The sequence below is a fragment of the Dendrobium catenatum genome, unplaced genomic scaffold (genome assembly GCF_001605985.2).
Source record: "Dendrobium catenatum unplaced genomic scaffold, ASM160598v2 fragScaff_scaffold_231, whole genome shotgun sequence".
In the NCBI taxonomy this organism is placed as follows: Eukaryota; Viridiplantae; Streptophyta; class Magnoliopsida; order Asparagales; family Orchidaceae; genus Dendrobium; species Dendrobium catenatum.
In genome coordinates this window covers 11114163-11132479 of record NW_021318693.1, presented here as the reverse complement: position 1 = coordinate 11132479, position 18317 = coordinate 11114163, and the positions used below count along the sequence as shown (strand labels likewise).

At 36.4% G+C, this 18317-nt stretch overlaps 1 protein-coding gene across 1 annotated transcript in view; it reads right to left on the bottom strand.

The window, feature by feature from the left end:
* Positions 1 to 18317, bottom strand: part of LOC110111644 (chlorophyll synthase, chloroplastic) — a 63860-nt gene that overhangs the window by 30002 nt on the left and 15541 nt on the right. The window contains exons 5-12 of the mRNA XM_020843601.2: positions 11839 to 11924; positions 4299 to 4385; positions 3006 to 3071; positions 2832 to 2915; positions 2634 to 2695; positions 2438 to 2513; positions 2294 to 2356; positions 2107 to 2188 (exon numbers count right to left, since the gene is read on the bottom strand). Of these exons, the coding sequence (XP_020699260.1) occupies positions 2107 to 2188; positions 2294 to 2356; positions 2438 to 2513; positions 2634 to 2695; positions 2832 to 2915; positions 3006 to 3071; positions 4299 to 4385; positions 11839 to 11924 (606 nt within the window). The remainder of the gene's footprint in view (positions 1 to 2106; positions 2189 to 2293; positions 2357 to 2437; positions 2514 to 2633; positions 2696 to 2831; positions 2916 to 3005; positions 3072 to 4298; positions 4386 to 11838; positions 11925 to 18317) is intronic.

Genomic DNA, 18317 nt, shown 5'->3' with positions numbered 1-18317 from the left:
TAATTAATAACTAATTATTAATTAATTATAATTAATTAATTAATTATATCTATAATTAAATAATAATTAAAAATAATTAATAATTATTATAATTAATTTAAAAAAGGAATTCCATTTTTTTTTTTAGGATTTGGCCGAGAGAAGCTCGTGAAAGGGAAGAGGGTTACCTTCATAACCCGTGAGCTCCTGTTGTAGCTCTGGATCGGAGGAGGGAGGCGGAGGCGGAGGCCGGAGCTTGTGAAGGAGGTAGGGGTTTTTACTCCTCTCTCTCTCTCTCTCTCCTTCTCTCTGTGGATCGACACAAGCAGGGGGTTTGGAGATGGGTCGAAGGAGAAACGACGGGGGCTCGTGTGGACAGAGGAGATCGTGAACGAGGAAGTGTCGGGGGAGAGTAGCGACGGGAGCTCGTGTGGGTAGCGAACGGGAGAGGAGAAGCAGTGGAGAGAGCTTCGGTCGAGTAGAGAGAGGGAAGAGCGACGGGGTTGAAGGCTCTGTTCTCTTGGCTTTTAAAGACTTCAAAAAGGCAGCGATCGAGGCCAGATGCAGGTTTTACGGAAGATTCTGCGGAGAAGTGATCGTTTCGGCGCCGGATGAACAGTATTTTGCGGGATTTCTGCACGAATTCGACTGGATTCCTGGATCCTTCGGGAAAAGTATGATTTTGAGCCTCTCTCTCTTTTTCTTTTTTTTTTGGATATAGTATACAGGTCAACAGCCTCTTATGTGATAATATGTACTTCCATCTATTTCAATTTATTTGTTTGTAGTTGATTTCAGTTATATAAATTGTTGATTCGCTTGATACTTGATACTAGTGATTGTGATTATACAAAAAGAGAATGATAGTATAAAAGCAAATAATTAAGTCATATATGGGGGATAGGCCTGTACAAATGAAAGCGAAAGACCTGACATGGTAAGCCTGTACTTTCAATTCTAAAAGTTGAGAATCTGGACCCAACCTTGAATTGAAAAGCTGAAATGGTACAAAAGTCTATAGCCATCATACGCTAATTTAAAAGAAGGAAAGCACTGTTATGTTTTCTTCTGATCCATATGGAAGGTGCTCTAACCATGTTATTATTTAGTCACTAATGTTATGCCTTTCTCAATAGTTAAAATATTATTATTAATTCTTATATTATTGCTTGTGTATTTCATTGAGTCATAGCTCATTAGTAGTGGTTATACTGCAGATAAGGGAAAGGAACTCATAGGGCACTAGGCGGGAAAGAGATGACCGATCCTTTTTGGTATAAATATGTTTTGATGTACAAAGATATCTTAGAGGAGATCTAAAGGATAGCTGTATAAACTTTTTGGGTATGTAAGTAAATTTTAAAAGTTTTAGCAAAGCTCTGTATTTACTTTAATTATGTTTGATGTTCAGTAAAGTATATTATAAGCTTCTCATTATGAAGTTTGGAGTTGATAGGTTGACATGTTAGGAGGGCCTAAATAGATATCATTTTTACTCACTCTATTCTAAAAATAGTGTTAAGGAATGGGTGTTAATAAGGAGTCGATTTAGATTTTCCTTATCTGTTATACTCCAGCTTGACTGTTTAGGGGGGGGGAGTAGGCCAAACTGGGGTGTGACAATTTTGATGAATTCAAATGTTTTTTTCATGCTTTGCTTATTTGATGTTCTGTGAATGCAAAACAACTTTCCAAGACCAACTGCCAAACAGCACTTCCCAAGCTTGGCAGATAACCTCTCTTGGCAGGCCACTATCAATCATCAATCTATGGGCAACAATTCAAGCTAGTGCATTGTTGGCGTTGACATGAGTCAGGCCTGTGTTTTACCTCTTGGGCAACTGGTTTTCAAAGGTGGTTGGCCATGGTATGACAGCCCAATTATCACTTGTTAACTTCATTTTATAATCATATTATTTATTGCTTCATCGCACTAAGGGGTGAACCAACTCAAATATGGTCAGCAATTCAATTCTGATGTGTCGTGCAAGTGGTTCAACCAAAATCACCGGCTCAATTTTTGGTGGCTCAAACTGAACCAAAAATTTTGACATGTATTTTTTATCAATCAATATGACAATAAGCTATGGGACTTCCACAATGAATCAAAAAATAATTTTCTTATACCTGCAATCGATATCTGAGTTATGTCAATGGCACCAACACAAATCCATTTGGCTGCTTCTACGCCAAAAGCAACTGGAAGTGACTATTAGCCAATAAAATGATATCAGTATATCCCACATCGGGTAAGCTACTTTTAAATAAACTGCAGGTTACACAAAAAATTGATTTTAACAGTGAGGAAGCTAACCTGCAACCCCATAGCCCTGTCTCCTTCAATGCTTTTAAAATCATTAACAATTGCAATCCCCAGCTACTAAGTAAAAATTTACAGAGATTTAGCAACAGTTAGTTTCTTAAATGATATAAATTAAGCTAGCTGTGAGCAACATACCCCAGCTATGCTGTACAAGAGAGTAAGCACAACAATGTCGGGGGTAAGAGTTCCAAACAGTGCCTGACCAGCCCACCTATTAAGTGAACAGTTGCAATCACAAGACAGGAAAATTATATGAAGAATAACTTCCACAATTCAAGCTTAAAACAGAAAAATAAATGTACTAAATAAGTTATAGAATTGTTCATTATACCATGGTAGAGCAATGTAGCTTGCCCCCAAAGCAAAATTGCCAATCCATCCATTTTGCTTGAGCTACAAGATAAATTGTGGCCAGGACAGAACAGAAAATGTTGCAAAAAAAATGTTCAGCCTTTGCAAAGCTATACAATATAAAGTGATGAGATATAAGATTAATAGTTTACATCTAAAGGGATTAAAGTGCTTCAACCTTTAACGGGGGAGCAGAATATATGTATGAAACCAAGGATCCACCCAAAGCTAGATAAAATATAACTGGAAACGTGTGCCCTGCCTAACAACAGGAAAGACGAGCACTGCCAAGGTGTGAGGTTTTGCATTTGATATTTCAAACATATTCATATTTAAATTTTGAATGGCTCACCCACACATCTAACAGACCAGCCAAGCCAATGCCTCCTAGTAGCAGCAACCAAATCTGAGTTATAACCTAACCAAATGTAGTTTTTAAGTTTTCCAAATGATAATCAACCCAAGGAAACTAACTCTTGCCTATAGTCACAAAAAAAGGAAGAAGTAACTGCTAAAAGCGTGATAAAGTTGATGCAACAATTTCAAGGAAGACATATGAAGCAAGTATTAATTGTATGAAACATCTGGTATGATAAACAAGTATTTGAAAGCTCAATTGAAACCTGTCTGTGCTGAAATTCTTGAGTCTGTTGTAATCCTACAAATAGGATTAGCATTTAAGCCAACTGACTAGACCAAGCTTGCATTCCAAAGAACATGAATCCAGAGCAGAATAAACATAAAATTTCAAAAGAAATCCTTGAAAGAATATTAGAGGCGTATATGAAGAGTTAGACTTTCATAGATAACAGTGAATATCAGACCAGGGGTTTTGATCATTCTTGTAATGTATTCGTAATTGAAAAAACTGAACCATATAATAAAAATTAGATAGCCAAGTCGAACTCTGTCTCCATGCTTGGATAGGAACAACAAAGATTTCTTCTTTTGAAATAGACAACTTGTTCCTGAAGCTCTTTCAGTCACAAATATTTGTATTCAGGGAAGATAGAAAGTAAAATTTGGCATATCTTTCAGTCTTTCACCAGAATGACTATTTTTTTCTTATTTAAAATATCTCGAGAAAAATATGTGCATATTTATACGGCAGGCCACTTTAATATTATTGTTAATTAAAAAAACAGAAATAGCTTTCATACTGTAAAAGGAAAAAAATAAAAAGGTTAAGTTGCCACAGAAAATCACTTTTGTTAAAGATATATTCACATTTTCTGTAAACAAGACATGTGTGCGTTATTATTCTTTCGTATTTATTACAAATGTATCAAAACCATTTTTAAATTCCCTTATTTTTTAGCTTCAAGTCCATCGGCTGTTTGCAGGAAAGAGTACCTCATACACTTGTGAAATACCATGTCCATTACCCAGTTTAAATTAAGCGCAAACAAAAATTTTAAAAATGACCATAGTGATGAAAATAGTCTGATACATTAATATCCCACACAAAAAGATAGGGCTAAAATTTTCTCAAGATCTTTGACTAGGCTTTGAATAAGATCATGCTATATCCTGTGCAAAATGATAAACTTCAACAATAGCCAGATTGAAACAGGAAACCTACAGCCAATGCACTGTTTTCCAAGCAACATCGTTAACAACATTATTACAAGAAAGATTTACAAACCTCATTCTCAGATATCGCTCCTGAAGGAATGGGGCGATAAGGCTCATTGATAGCATCGATTTCACGATCATACCAATCATTTAGCGTCTAAAAGGATGTCAAGAGTTAGTATGAACAGAATGAAGGAAAAAAAAAAAGAACTAAACAAATAAAAAATGTTAGGCCATTTTGAAGTTGATTCAATGGCTTTCCTGATTTTGAAATATTGCCAATGATTTTTAGAAGAGGATGCTAGCTCAGTCCTTATTTTCTGAATGAACCCATATGTAAAAAGAGAAAGAAAAAAGTAGCAAATATGCACACCCCCATACTTTTTGTGGGCCCACACAAAAATAGGTTCGAAACTCTTGGGATAAATGCAAAACTTATATAACACTGAGAGTGCAAAAAAAGCGTACTACAAAAAAAAATTACAGTTTCATCCAATTGATGACTATATCATGTTGTTGTCACTGTAGATTTTATTATTGATTGTTGAGAATTACAACCCAAATTTCTTAGATACATAAGATGACACTCATTTTATAAAGAGAAACTAAAGTAGCTAGAAAAATACAATCAAATTTCCAAAACAGCCTTTATAAAATAATTATAAATATTGGATACCTTTCCCAGGCAAACCAAAAACCCCTAGATAAGTCGGACTGCAATTAAGTCTACAAATAGTGTTTTCCTCAAAAGAAAAAAAAGTAGACTTCACAACTTAATAGTAACCACCATCACGAACATGTTGTTACAACCTTAAGCTCGTGGCTATGGAGTTAGACAATAGGTGAATAAGCCAGAATGTCGTGAAAATCTTGTCATGTTTGATGCACATTGTGTGTGTGTATGATGTGCATGGTTGTAATGACTTGGAAAGGTGATGAGTGATAGGCACGTGGAAACATATTTTGCACATTAGTTGTGCGTGAGCTAGGAACGTGCCAAGCTATATCTACAAGTGCATAAAACACATGACTTTAGAGTACTAAGTTAAGTCTACATGTGCACGCAGCAATGATGATCAATGGGATGGATGCACGCAAACAGCTTAGTGGAGAGAGCAAGGATAATTGAAATGAGCTAAATTTTTCTAAGCACAGTTGGGAGCAGCGGCAGACAGGCAAAAGAAAAATGTTTGAAAGGATGCTCAATTTAGAAATAAGAAGCTTAAATTTGATAATAAGCAATAGCCTCTTTGTGATCAGTATGGGAAGAAACATTTTGGTCAGTATTTAGTGGGTTCTGGAAGGTGATATAGTGTGGTGAACTGGGTCATTGCAGGATGGATTGCCCACTGGGGAAAGAAACAACGTCAGGCCACAAGGATATCAAGAACATGGACAATATAAGAGATGTTTGGAAGGCAATCAAGCAGGGAAAACTCAATTTTAGAAAAAGCCATCAGTTCAAGGGAAACCACCAATTCATATGAGATTAGAGCATCAGATGTTAAAAGTAATCAAGCTAGGAAAGTTAGAGTATTTTCCATCACACCTCAAGAAGCCAAAGATTCAAAAGAGACAGTTACAGGTATACTTCTAATTTTAATAAATTTGATAGAGTTCTTTTTTATTCTAGTGCATCCTAATCATTTATTTCAGCAGAATTTTGTTCTGACTTATATGTTGAGATTGTATGCTTTACACAAGCCTTATGTGTTATAATGAGAACAAGAGATAGTTTGCATGCTCATAGGAAGTGTTTTATGAATCTTGATTATTCAAGGTCACAAATTTACAACAAAGTTGATTTTAGTGTCTATTAAAATTTTTGATATCATTTTGGGAATTGATTGGCTAGTTAAATATTTTGCCACAATTAAATGTTGGAAAAAAAGGATAAAGTTTAATTTGTCAAATGAGAAGACTTTCTACTATCCATATGAGAAGAACAGGATATCTTCTCTTATTAGTACAGTAAATATGAGTAAATATGTGAGGGGTGAGCTGATGTTCTTAGCTAAAATGGATGTGTTAAATAAAGATGTATAGGCATTATAGAATGTCCTAGTTGTTTCATAATTTTCAAATGTATTTCCTAAAGAATTACCTGGATTACCACTTGAAAGGGAAGTCGAATTTGGGATAGAATTGCAACTAGGAACATAAGCAATATACAAATCTCCTTGTAGTATGACTCCAAAAGAATTGCAGGAATTGAAAGCTCAATTGCAAGAATTGTTGGATAACAAATTCATAAGGTCTAGTAATTCACCTTGGATTGCACCTGTACTTTTTGTTAAGAAGAAAGATGGATTCATGCGAATGTGTATTGACTATCGAGAGTTGAACAAAGTGACTATCAAGAATAAATATCCACTACCTTGCATAGATGATTTGTTCGATCAGTTAGTAGGTGCTACAATATTTTTTTGAATCGATTTGCAATTAGGGTATAATTAGTTGAGAGTTAAAGAAGAAGATATAAGTAAGATAGTTTTTGGAACCAAACATGGTCATTTTGAATTCTTCATAATAACATTTGGGTTGACGAATGCTCCTATTATTTTCATGGATATAATGAATAAGATTTTCAAGAATTATCTAGATTAGTTTTTGGTTATTTTTGTTGAAGACATTCTGATGTACTCAAAGACTAAGGATAAGCATGTTGATCATTTAAGAATAATTTAGAAAACATTGAGGAAAAATCGGTTGTATGTAAAATATTAAAAATGTGAAATTTGCCTAATAAGTATTACATTCTTGGGACATATTACAAATGTTGAAGGGATTTCAGTAAACCCACAGAAGGTGAAAACAATCTTGGAATGGCCCATACTAAAGAATATTATAGAGATTCGTAGCTTCTTGGGATTAGTTGGATATTATGGGACATTTGTTAAAGTATTTTCACAAATTGTTATGTCACTATCCAAGCTGATGAGAAAGGATGTTAAATTTGAATGGACTACATAATGTGAGAAGAACTTTCAAGCATTGAAGAAGCATCTGACTACAGCACCAGTGTAGGCAATTCCATTAGGAATAGAAGGATTTCATATTTACAATGATGCATCTTAGAAGGGATTAGGATATGTTCAAATGTAAAACAGAAAAGAAATAATACGCATTGAGACAATTGAAGTCACATGAAAGAAATTATCCTACTTATGATTTAGAGCTGGCAGTGATAGTGTTTGCTTTAAATTTTGGCAACATTATTTGTATGGTGTGAGATGTGAAATCTTTAATGATCATTAGAGCTTTAAATATATATTTTCACAAAAAGAACTAACACTACAGGAAAATCACCCAAAACCGGCGGCTTTTTCCGGCGGTTTAGGTGGTAACACCGGCGGTTTTAAAAATCAGCGGCGGCTTTTCGGCGGTTATCCAACCGCCGAAAAAAATGGCGTAGGAAACAATTTGCCAGCGGTTTTTACCGGCGGTTTTATTAGCCGACGGTCTTCCGGCGGCTTATACCGCCGGTTATTACCTTGCTTTGTACCGTTGGTGTTCCGTCCGTTGCGCCGCCGGCCATGTGACCGACGGCTTACCGGCGGTCCCTTCAACGACGGCTTGCCGGCGGTTCCAGCGGCCGACGTGCATTAGAGAAACCGCCGGCACCCGTCGGTAAACCGCCGGTACTACACCAGCGGTTCCCGGCGGTCTGGGCCGACGGTCGTACTGGCGGTCTAGACTGCCGGGCTTTCACCAGATTACCGCCGGGTGCCATCAGTAACCGCCGGTATAATACCGGCGGTTTAACGAAGTTACCGGCGGCGTCTCAGCCGTCCGGTAAAGAAATCACTTATCACCGGCGGTATAAGCCGTCGTTAAACCGTCGGACATTTTAACCGCCAGCGATTTGACAGGCGGTTTGATAACCGCCGCTAGTTCCAGCGGCCTTAACTTAGATAACTGCTGGTGTGCCGCCGGTAATACCCGGCGGCTAAACCGCCGGTGATACCGGCGGTCCACTAACCGTCGGTGATACCGGCGGTCCACAAACTGCCGGTCAAAGCCGCCGGTAACAGCTGAATTTCCTGTAGTGTAAATTTGAGATAGAAAATGATTGCAGCTAATCAAGAATAATGATGTGAATATTCAGTATTGTCATGGAAAAGCTAACATTGTGGTCGATGCTTTGAGTCGTAAATCCATGGGAATTATAAATTGGATGATTACTCAAGAAGTTCAATTGATAAAGGAAATGGAGGCACTGCAATTGGAGGTTATAGATTTTAAAAATCTTGAATATTTATAACAGATGACAGTAAAGCAAAGTAGCCAACTTTAACAAATCAAATTCAAAAAGCTCAAAAGATTGATGGTGAGTATCCAAAATTAATTAAGCAAGCTCAATCAAGAAAAAGACTAGATATTTCTATTGATACTGATGAAATTATTAAGCATAAGTCTTAACCGTGGCACCTAGTAATCAAGAATTAAAAAAAAAAATTGTAGGAAACTCATCGCTCATGCTACACCAATCTTCCAGTTAGTACTCAGATGTATAAAAACTTGAAACTAACTTTTTGGTGGCCAAGTATGAAGAAAGATGTTGTTGAATATGTATCTAATTATGAAGCTTGTTAAATTATGAAAGCTGAACATCAACGACCGAGTGGACTTCTGCAATCATTATCTATCCCTGAGTGAAAGTGAGAAGATATTGCAATAAATTTTGTTATGGGATTTCCCAGATCTAGACGAGGGCATGACAACATTTGGGTGATTATTAACAGACTAATAAAATCAGCTCACATTTTTTCTAGCAAGCAATCTGATCAAGTAGATAAATTGGCATACCTGTATGGGAAGGAAATTATTAGATTGTATGGTATTCCAAAAGTTATTATTTCATATAGAGATGGTAGATTCACTTTCAGAATGTGAAAAAGCATTCATGAAGGCTTGGGCACAAACCTAAACATCAGTATAGCTTTCCATTATCAGACTAATGGTCAATCTGAAAGTACAATTTAGGTATTGGAAGACTTATTGAGATTATGTGTTTTTGATCTTGGAGGTAGTCGGGAGGACAACATATCACTTGTACGAATTGGTCTGACTGGTTCAATTGAACCGCCGACCTATGTAATCACACCCGCACGAGTAGGCCCGAATGAACAGATGAAGAGTTGGGTGGACCAAGCGAGGGCACGACAGGGCTAGAGAGTTCGGTTATCATTTTCGAGCGAGGGATCACGTACAAGAGTGAAAATAAATGACTCCTCGTGAGTAATATCTCTGTTTCACTCACTCTTCTAAGGGTAAAATGCATGTGAAAGCTTCAGCCAAGAGAAGCGCCCAAGAGGAAGAAATTGTTTTTTCCAATTTCTTTTTTTGGCACATTTTTCTTTAGTGATTTATCCTAAGAAGACATCAGGAAGATAGAGGAAGAAATTCAGAAAAGAAAAAAAAAAGTAAAGAAAAATTTTAGTGAATGACGAATCAACGAGTTTTCATTTATGCCAACAGAAGGAGTAAGTGAATTAAAATGTTCTTTTGCATTCACATTTATTATTTTAAATTTCTCTAATTGATGAAATAATAGGTGATTGTCAAGCAAAAAGAGAGAAAATTTTGTGGTGAATCTAAATTTCTAAGGGGACAATTTCAAAGAGGAAGGATGAAATTGTTAGGTGAGGTAATAATTTTTATTATCAGAAAATTAGATTTGTGAATTATGTTTAAGATATGGAAAGTTGGAAACTTTCAATATTTTGTAATAATAGCCGATGCATGTAACGTTACTCTTAAGAATGTTAGTCAAATCAAATTCATTACAGCTTTGAATTTGTAAATTGTTCAGTGATAATTAATGAAATTTAATGTTATTTGGAACAGTGAATTTTCATAGCTGAGACAAGATAAGTATTGGAAGACTAAATCAGCGAATTGAGGATTTGAAAGATCTGACAGTAATCAAATGGGTAAACTACAATTGTTTATGGAAATTTCTTTATTTATTTCAATTCTAAAAGTAATGCCTTATATATTTGTTTTACTTATAATTAGATGTTATTACGTGCAAGATGATATCAATTCAAATGTATATGTGATGATGAAAATTTGACATATAAATTATTATGATAGTAGGAATGTATATCAACTATCATGACATTATGAATGTATATTAATATGTGAAAGATGTATATAATGATTTAAAACACATGTAAAGGAAAAAGAAAGTAAATTTGAAAGTATATGTTTGAAAGTTATATGTTATTTAAAATACATATAAAAATATATGTAAAGAATAATGAAATAAATGTAATAACTTATAATATATAAATGAAAGCATAAATAAAAAGGGAAATGATATATGCATATAAATTACAGAAGTTCACCCCAGTAGGATATTAGCTGAGGAAGCAATGTGCCCGTACACATTAAAAGAAAATGAAAATGTAAATGAGAATGGTACCTCAATGGAATAAATTTTTTACAATGCTCATGTAGTAAATGAAAAGGGAACATAATAAATGAGAAAACTGAAGAATGCATTAATGTTAATTGAATGGAAAATGAATACATTATTTAACAAATGTAAAATAAAGATTTATACCACATATATAAAATAAAGTTCTATACCACATGAATTGATATATCTACAAATATGTAAATGAGAAAGAATAACAAGATGAATATGATGCATTTTTTATATGTATTATAACTATTATGTTACAATGTTGATTATCCACTGAGTTTATCATGTAAACTCAAACTCTTAGAAATAGTTGAAAGAGAAGAATTTGTGTGCAGAAGAACACGCTCGAATAATAACAAATAAAATATGGTTTGTATTCATGAACAAATGAATAATTTTTTAGTGGCTCTTCAATGTTTGTGGAATATTATCCATTACTATTATGTGTAATTGCAGAAATTATATTAACCATCCGACTGTCAGTTCCCATGTCATTATTTTGAGTCTTCGGGTCAGGTCGTGACACCACAAATAGAATTTGCTTACAACAACAGTTATCAATCAACTATAAAAATAATACCATATGAAGCACTTTATAGCAGAAAGTGCAGAACTCAATTAACCTGGGTGGAAGTAGGAGAAAGATAATTAATGGGCCCAGTGCTAGTTGATGAAGCCATGGAGAAAATTAGATTAATCAGAGGCATATTGAAAGATGCTCAGGAACGTTAACAAAAAATATTGTGATTTCAAGCACAGCATAGTAAACTTTGAAGTTGGTGGTTTTTTATTTCTCAAGGTTAAACCAGTGAAAGGCACAACAAGATTTGGTCAAGGGGGCAAGTTGAATCCTAGGTATATAGGACCATTTGAAGTTATTAAGAAGATTGGTAAGTTGATTATAAGCTTGCTCTTACAGCTGACATGTTATATATTTATAATATTTTCAAGAGTCATTATAGAAAAAGGGTTATAGATAAGTGAAAATTTTAGAAGAGAAATAATTTAATTAGAAGAAAAAAATATATAGAGCGGTGGGTTTTTGAAAATCTTGGACCAAATTGCAACATCAGACAACGCTAGAGCAAAGTGCAAACAGACTGATAGTATACATGCAAACTTTTCGCGTCTGAAATTTAAAAAAAAAACTTGCACAAATATCCCGAAGAGTTCTTACCTGTGTATAACCTGTAAGGAATGGCCCAGACATCATCATGCAAGCAACAGACTTGGCCACATCATCAATATTCCAGTGAAAATTTCCTGCAAAGCAATGACATAAGATCCCAGAAACGGAGTTACGCTTAAAGCAACTCTAATATTTTTTTTAGGGAAAAAAAAAGCTTCAAGGAAAAAGTGTTTCCAAGTTACTGGAGTCTATCTATTTCAACTCGGTTGATATAACTCTAGTAGAAATATATATATGGTTAAAAGTCTGCAATCTGACTTCATGATTCCAGACTTCTTATTGAAAGGATTACTCTATGGTTATTACTCAACATCATCAAATTTTCATCTCTCAACGGGTATGTCATGAGTAACAAATTTCTCATGGAATTGGATCAATCTTGTTTGATGATCTGCGTAGCAGTTAAACTTAAAGGAAGCATTACTCTATGGTAGTTGCATTCTAAGAGACTAATATGTAAGCAATAAGGAGAGTTAAACATGCATAGAGCCTTCACATTTGACAAGCATAAAACAAATTGTTCTTGTATGCATAACATGAGAACTTATCTGTACATTGATGCTTGGAAACATATTTCTTGTTATATCTTGTTATAAATCAGAACATGTACATATGTTCTCGATTGTTTTATTTTTGAAACCCACATATTAATGCAAATATGAAAATTAGTATCCCAGGAATTCACGGCAAGAAAATCAAAATCTCACGTATTCATTCTAAAGGAAATCAAGATCACATGGACAAAGAAGAAAATTCATAAAATGCTTTTAACATATATATTTATTTGCATAGTTGTAAATAGTTTTAATTTCATTCCTAGATCAGTCTACATTGCCTTGCATCAAATAGTACGTGGAATCAAAGCCCCAGTTTATTTTCTTAATATCTTATTTATCTCGACTTTCACCACCTGACGCAAAATCATACTCTTATCATTAATGGTCAACAATCTCCACCCTCGTCGCTGCTCTATCATCTTTAGAGCCTCGCTCGCAATCATCGATGATGCTGATCTCTGCTCAACAATTACAATGCAACACCTAAACAAATCTGCCAAGACCAATTCATTGATTGCATTGTCTCCAACTCAAAACCTGCACCAATTTCACAATTCCTATACTACGCTGACTATGAATTCAAGATCAATAATTTGTCCTATGTAAACTAAGTTAACCCACGATGTCCACTCCTCTACTTCCACTTGGCACCAAACTCTACAGTATCAGACACTATTTATCCCTTCTACCACACAAAACATGTTCGACTTCCATTCAACATTCAAATGGTCAATTTCAGCAAATCCTTTACTTGACAATTCCCAAATTTGACCTTCATCACATACATTGATTCCACCAAATCCCCTACTCGATGATTTTCATTTGATACAACGATTTCTATTCAAAAACATTTGGTCCTTTACACGCCTATCCCCTCTCATTGCTAATATTTTGTAGGGTGCAGTGGATTTGGCGGTTGATGTATAACATCAACGTGAATTTGACATTCGTGACACCTCTTAGCATGATCAATACAAACCTTTATCATTCTTGGCCAATAGTAGCTCATTCTTTTAATTTTAACCGCCATCTTGGGACCTGATTGCTGCGCTCCACAAAGTGCTTCATGAACTTCTGCTACCACTTTATTAGCTTCTTGGGTCCCTATACACCTTAGCCACATTTGATCGAAAGCACGCCGATACAATGTGTTGTTGACAAATGCGTATCATAGCGCTTTCTTTCTGATTTAAGCAGCTAATAATTTGGCCATTGGAAATTTACTTTCTTTGAAATAGTCAATGAAAGGCCGTCTCTAGACATCTTCTTCTTCAACATATAGGCAATGCCACCATGATTCTGAAGCTTGACTAGCCTTATGTCATTTCTTGGGAACTTGTTATTCTTCAGACTAATCTTCAAGAACAACTGGTTGGGAAGGTTGAGGATCAACCAGAGTTGTATCCTGCTAACTTGAACTTGGTATTCCCTCTACCTGCGGGAATTGTAATAATGCTGGCTCTAAGACCCGATGATTGTGCACCATAATTATTATAGGTCATTCATCATCTATGTTCATCATTTCTTTAGCAATTTTGGCAAGGCAATCGGCTTTGCTGTTTTAACCTCGGAGAACTTGAGCTAATTTGACAATTGGGATTTGTTTCACCAGCTCAAGAACTCGTCGATGATAACAAGTCAACTCAAACTTGGTGATTTTATAAACTCCAATACTTGATTTAATACAATTTGAGAATCACCAAAGATTTGGAGATTTCAAATTCTAACATCGATTGCAATCTCCAGTCCTGCTATTAAAGCTTCATAATTAGCTTCATTGTTGGTCCGAGGTTCAGTCAAGCTGAATGAGAATCTCATTATGCCTCCCTCAGGTGCTACGAAAATGATTCCAATTACGGCTTGAGCTTTTTCTAGATTTGTAAGCTGAGCACGCTTAATTGATGATGCTCCATCGAAGTACATTTCTCATACTCGTAGCATCTCCTTCTCTTCGACATTTATGATATGCTCGTCAGGTAAATCATTGTTAAGCGGTGAATCCGCAGGGATAGGATGTGCAGCGAGGAAATCTACAAACACTTTCCCTTTCACTTCCTTTTGCGGGACATATGTGATATCAAACTGCAGAAGTATCACTGCCCACCTTGTCAAACAACCTGTCAATGCCGGTCTTGTCATCAAAAACTTCAGCGGATCGATCTTCGATATCAATGTGATTTAGTGAGATAACATATAATGGCGGAGTTTCTGACCTGCAAAAATCAGGGCCAAGCAATGCTTCTCAATTGGAGAGTAACGCATTTCTACTCCTATCAACCTCGGGCTGATATAGTAAAGTGTATTTTCTTTTCCTTCTTCATTATGCTGGGCCAATAATACTCCGAGGGACTCTTCTAGTGCTGTCGTGTACAGTATAAGAGGCTTCTCTGGGATTGGCGCCACAAGAATAAAAGGGTTCAATAAGTATCTCTTGATGCTATCAAAAGCCTCTTAACACTCATCATCCCATTTAAAGCGTATATCCTTCTTCATCAGCTTTAAAAATGGCTAGCACCTACCTGACAGATTCGATATAAACCGTCGAATGAAATCCATTTATCCTTGTAAAGAACGGAGTTGTTGAAGGTTCTTTGGAGGTGGCATCTTCATGATTGTCTTGATCTTTTTGGGGTCGACTTCAATACCTTGATGTCAAACAACGTACCTTAGAAATTTACCGGAGGATACCCCAAATGCACACTTGAGAGGGTTCATCTTCAGATCATATTTTCTAATTCTCTCGAATACTATTCTCAAGTCATCAATGTGATCTTTTCGGCTCATACGCTTAATGACCAAGTCATCTATGTATCATTCGACCTTTTGATGAATTAAGTCATCAAATATATGAGTCATCGTCTATTGATAAGTGGCACCAACATTCTTCAAGCCGAAGGGCATAACTGTATAGCAAAAAATGCCTATATGTGTTCTGAATAATGTATGTTTTTCATCTTCAGGCTCCATTTTGATTTGAGTATAGACCGACGATCTGTCCATTAAGGAGAACATATCATAGTTAGAAGTATTGTCAACTAGAAGTTCTAATACTGGAAGCGGAAAGTCATCTTTCGGACATGCCTTGTTGAGGTCTCTAAAGTCAATGCATATACGAATCTGGCCATTCTTCTTCTTTACAGGGACTATATTGGTGATCCAATCAACATACTTTTCTTCTCGAATAAAGCCTGCATCTATGAGCTTCTTCGTCTCTGCAACGACCTGTTCTTCAATCTCCAATCTCATTCTCCTTAGAGCTTGTTTGATGGGTGTTGCGTCAGGCTTGAGGCTAATCTGTGAACTGCTACGTCAGGAGATAAGCCAGGCATCTCAGCGTATGTTCAGGCAAAGCAGTACCTGAATTCACAGGTAAGTTCTTTTATTTCTTCCACTTGCTCTTCTGGCATAAGAGATCTAATAAAGGTTGGGCGAGTGTCCTCCTCAGTTTCCAAGTTGACTTCTTTTAGTTCATCCATAGTAGCAGCTTGTCCACCATCTTCCAGTTCTTCTGGTGCGGGCTTGACTTCTACGGGTTGATTATCATAAGCGTCAGCTTCATATACCTCATCACCATCATTATCGGATTTGATTTCTTAGCATGTGATTGCTCCGCAAGCCTCCTTCCAGAGGTATTTTCGCTTGATGAATCTGATACCTTTGTACACAGCTATATCCTTCTGTCGTAGTAGACGCGGATTCCATCCATACCAGAGGCCTAGGCATTTACGAAGTTGTTGTTTAGTGAAAGAAATATTGATCTGCTTTCGTAGCATTCTATGAATACATTTGGTATTAAACCTAGGTAGCCTTGTAAAAAGTAACTCTTCAGAATCGAGGTGCATGCAGCACCAATCATAATTCTCTTCTTCGCGCATTCCAGTAGAATATAATACATTTCCAGGTGCAGTCCCCTTCTTCAAATGAAGCAGATAAAGAGTGGAGAGTTCTTCAATCTTATGCATCACGCGCGGGATGATTTTTTTAAATTGTTGTAAGGGAATACGCGTGACTACGAGTACGCTATCTGAGATTAACAGGCCATCTATTCTTCTAGAGAAAACATCATATACTGTGTTTATGTAGATAGAGTCGTAGTCATAATCATCATTTGAGTATTCAACCTCCCTACTCCATTTGGCCGTAGACTGTAATACTTTTTGGGATTTTGTAGGGGTGACAACACTTTCATCTATGTCGCTCCCAAGATGAGATACGTATTTCCTTTCTTTTGAAATGGTTGGTGCTTTGGGAAGAATCGTCTTTCTCCCTGCATGCCTCTTCTCATCTTCTTGTTTGGGTTGTTTTGCAGCCTTTGAGTTTGATGCTTTAGCTTCAAGAGAACTCGAAGGTTTTTTCTTATTTAGCATGAAGTACCTGGCATCTTCATATATTGTTATTTCATGTACTACAAAGGGTTGGATATTACCAGAGATTCTACATTCTTCTCCTTCCCTGAGATACTTCATGCACTGGTGTAATGTTGACGGGATAACGCCATATTCATGCAACCAGGGGTGACCTAATAACGCATTGAATGAGGTGTCTGCATCAATTACATGGAACTTGCCTTCTATATGGAATTTCCTAAATACAAGATGGAGCATAAATGATCCAAGGGCTTTATGTCCTTTCTCATTGAAATCATGTACCATCAACTTATCTTACCCAAGATGTTCTATATCGAGGCACAATGATCTCAATGCTTTCAGGCTTATGAGGTTTACGGAAGATCCGGGATCGATCAAAATCCAACTGATAATCATACTGTCGCCCTCTGCAGGCAGAGGGCAGTTGTGATCTGCCGTTCCAAGCATCAGATCATCCTCAGCAAAAGTGATTATAGGCTCATTCCGAGCTTACAAGATCTCAGTCAAGTTGTGTTCAGCAAAATACACTTCATATCTTTCGAGGTCCTTGAGAGCTTGGATCAATGTCTTCTGAAGGTCTTTAGTCATTACAAGGACATCGTATATGCTAAGTTGTGCTGGGATCTTCCTCAAGTGGGATAAGATATTGTAATATATCCCCTTAGTTGAAGTCTCTTTCTTTTTGGAGTTTTCGGAGATAATATATTCATTGATAATTATCTCTTTTCCCTTATCTTTGTTAGGAATCCCCTTCTTTGGAGGAGGTGGTAGTACCTTACCGCTTTTCAATTACACCTGGGCCACCTCATCTGATTCAGACTTATTTGATGAAGCATTCTCCTCAGAGTCAGCCATTGTCATATCTGGAGATTCATCTGTGGACTCAGAATCGTCCCCCAGTTTCACTTACTCCATTTGCGACGCTATGCTTGGATCTGAATATTCATCATTTGGAAAATATATATCCTCTTCTGAACTGAATCCATTGATGACACCATTAGACAGAAACTAGGGGCCGCTACTTCAGCGTATTTCTCCCTATCTGATATCTTTGATGTCGTAAAGATGACTTAGCATGTCTCTGTAGGAAGAGATTCATTCTCAGCTTCTTCCTCCTTTTCATCTATTTTGAGCTCTTTCATGAAATCACCAAGCATAATAGGCCTCCTGGCGATCTGGTAATATTCACCCAAACTGTCAATAACCTTTTGAGTTGCTGTTTTCTTCTCCACAAGCTTCTTCAATTTGGTTTTTTTCTTGGAAGATTTTGATTTTGCTTTGCCAGACTTGAATGAGCTTGCTTGGCCAAGTTCTGTCTGGAGGTGGATGCAGGTGACACTGGCAACCACTTTAAATTCAATACTGGCTCAATAGGAAACTTCCACTTGAGACGAGGATCTCCTTCTAGCTGTTTCAACATTTTGGTTGTCTTTTTGGAGACTACAATTTCTCATTGTTCTTCTTGAGCAGGTTCTTTTGTTATTGTTTTTTTAGGTGGGAGTACGGAAGAGGACGTGAGACCGAGCAGATTCCTTTCTAGGAC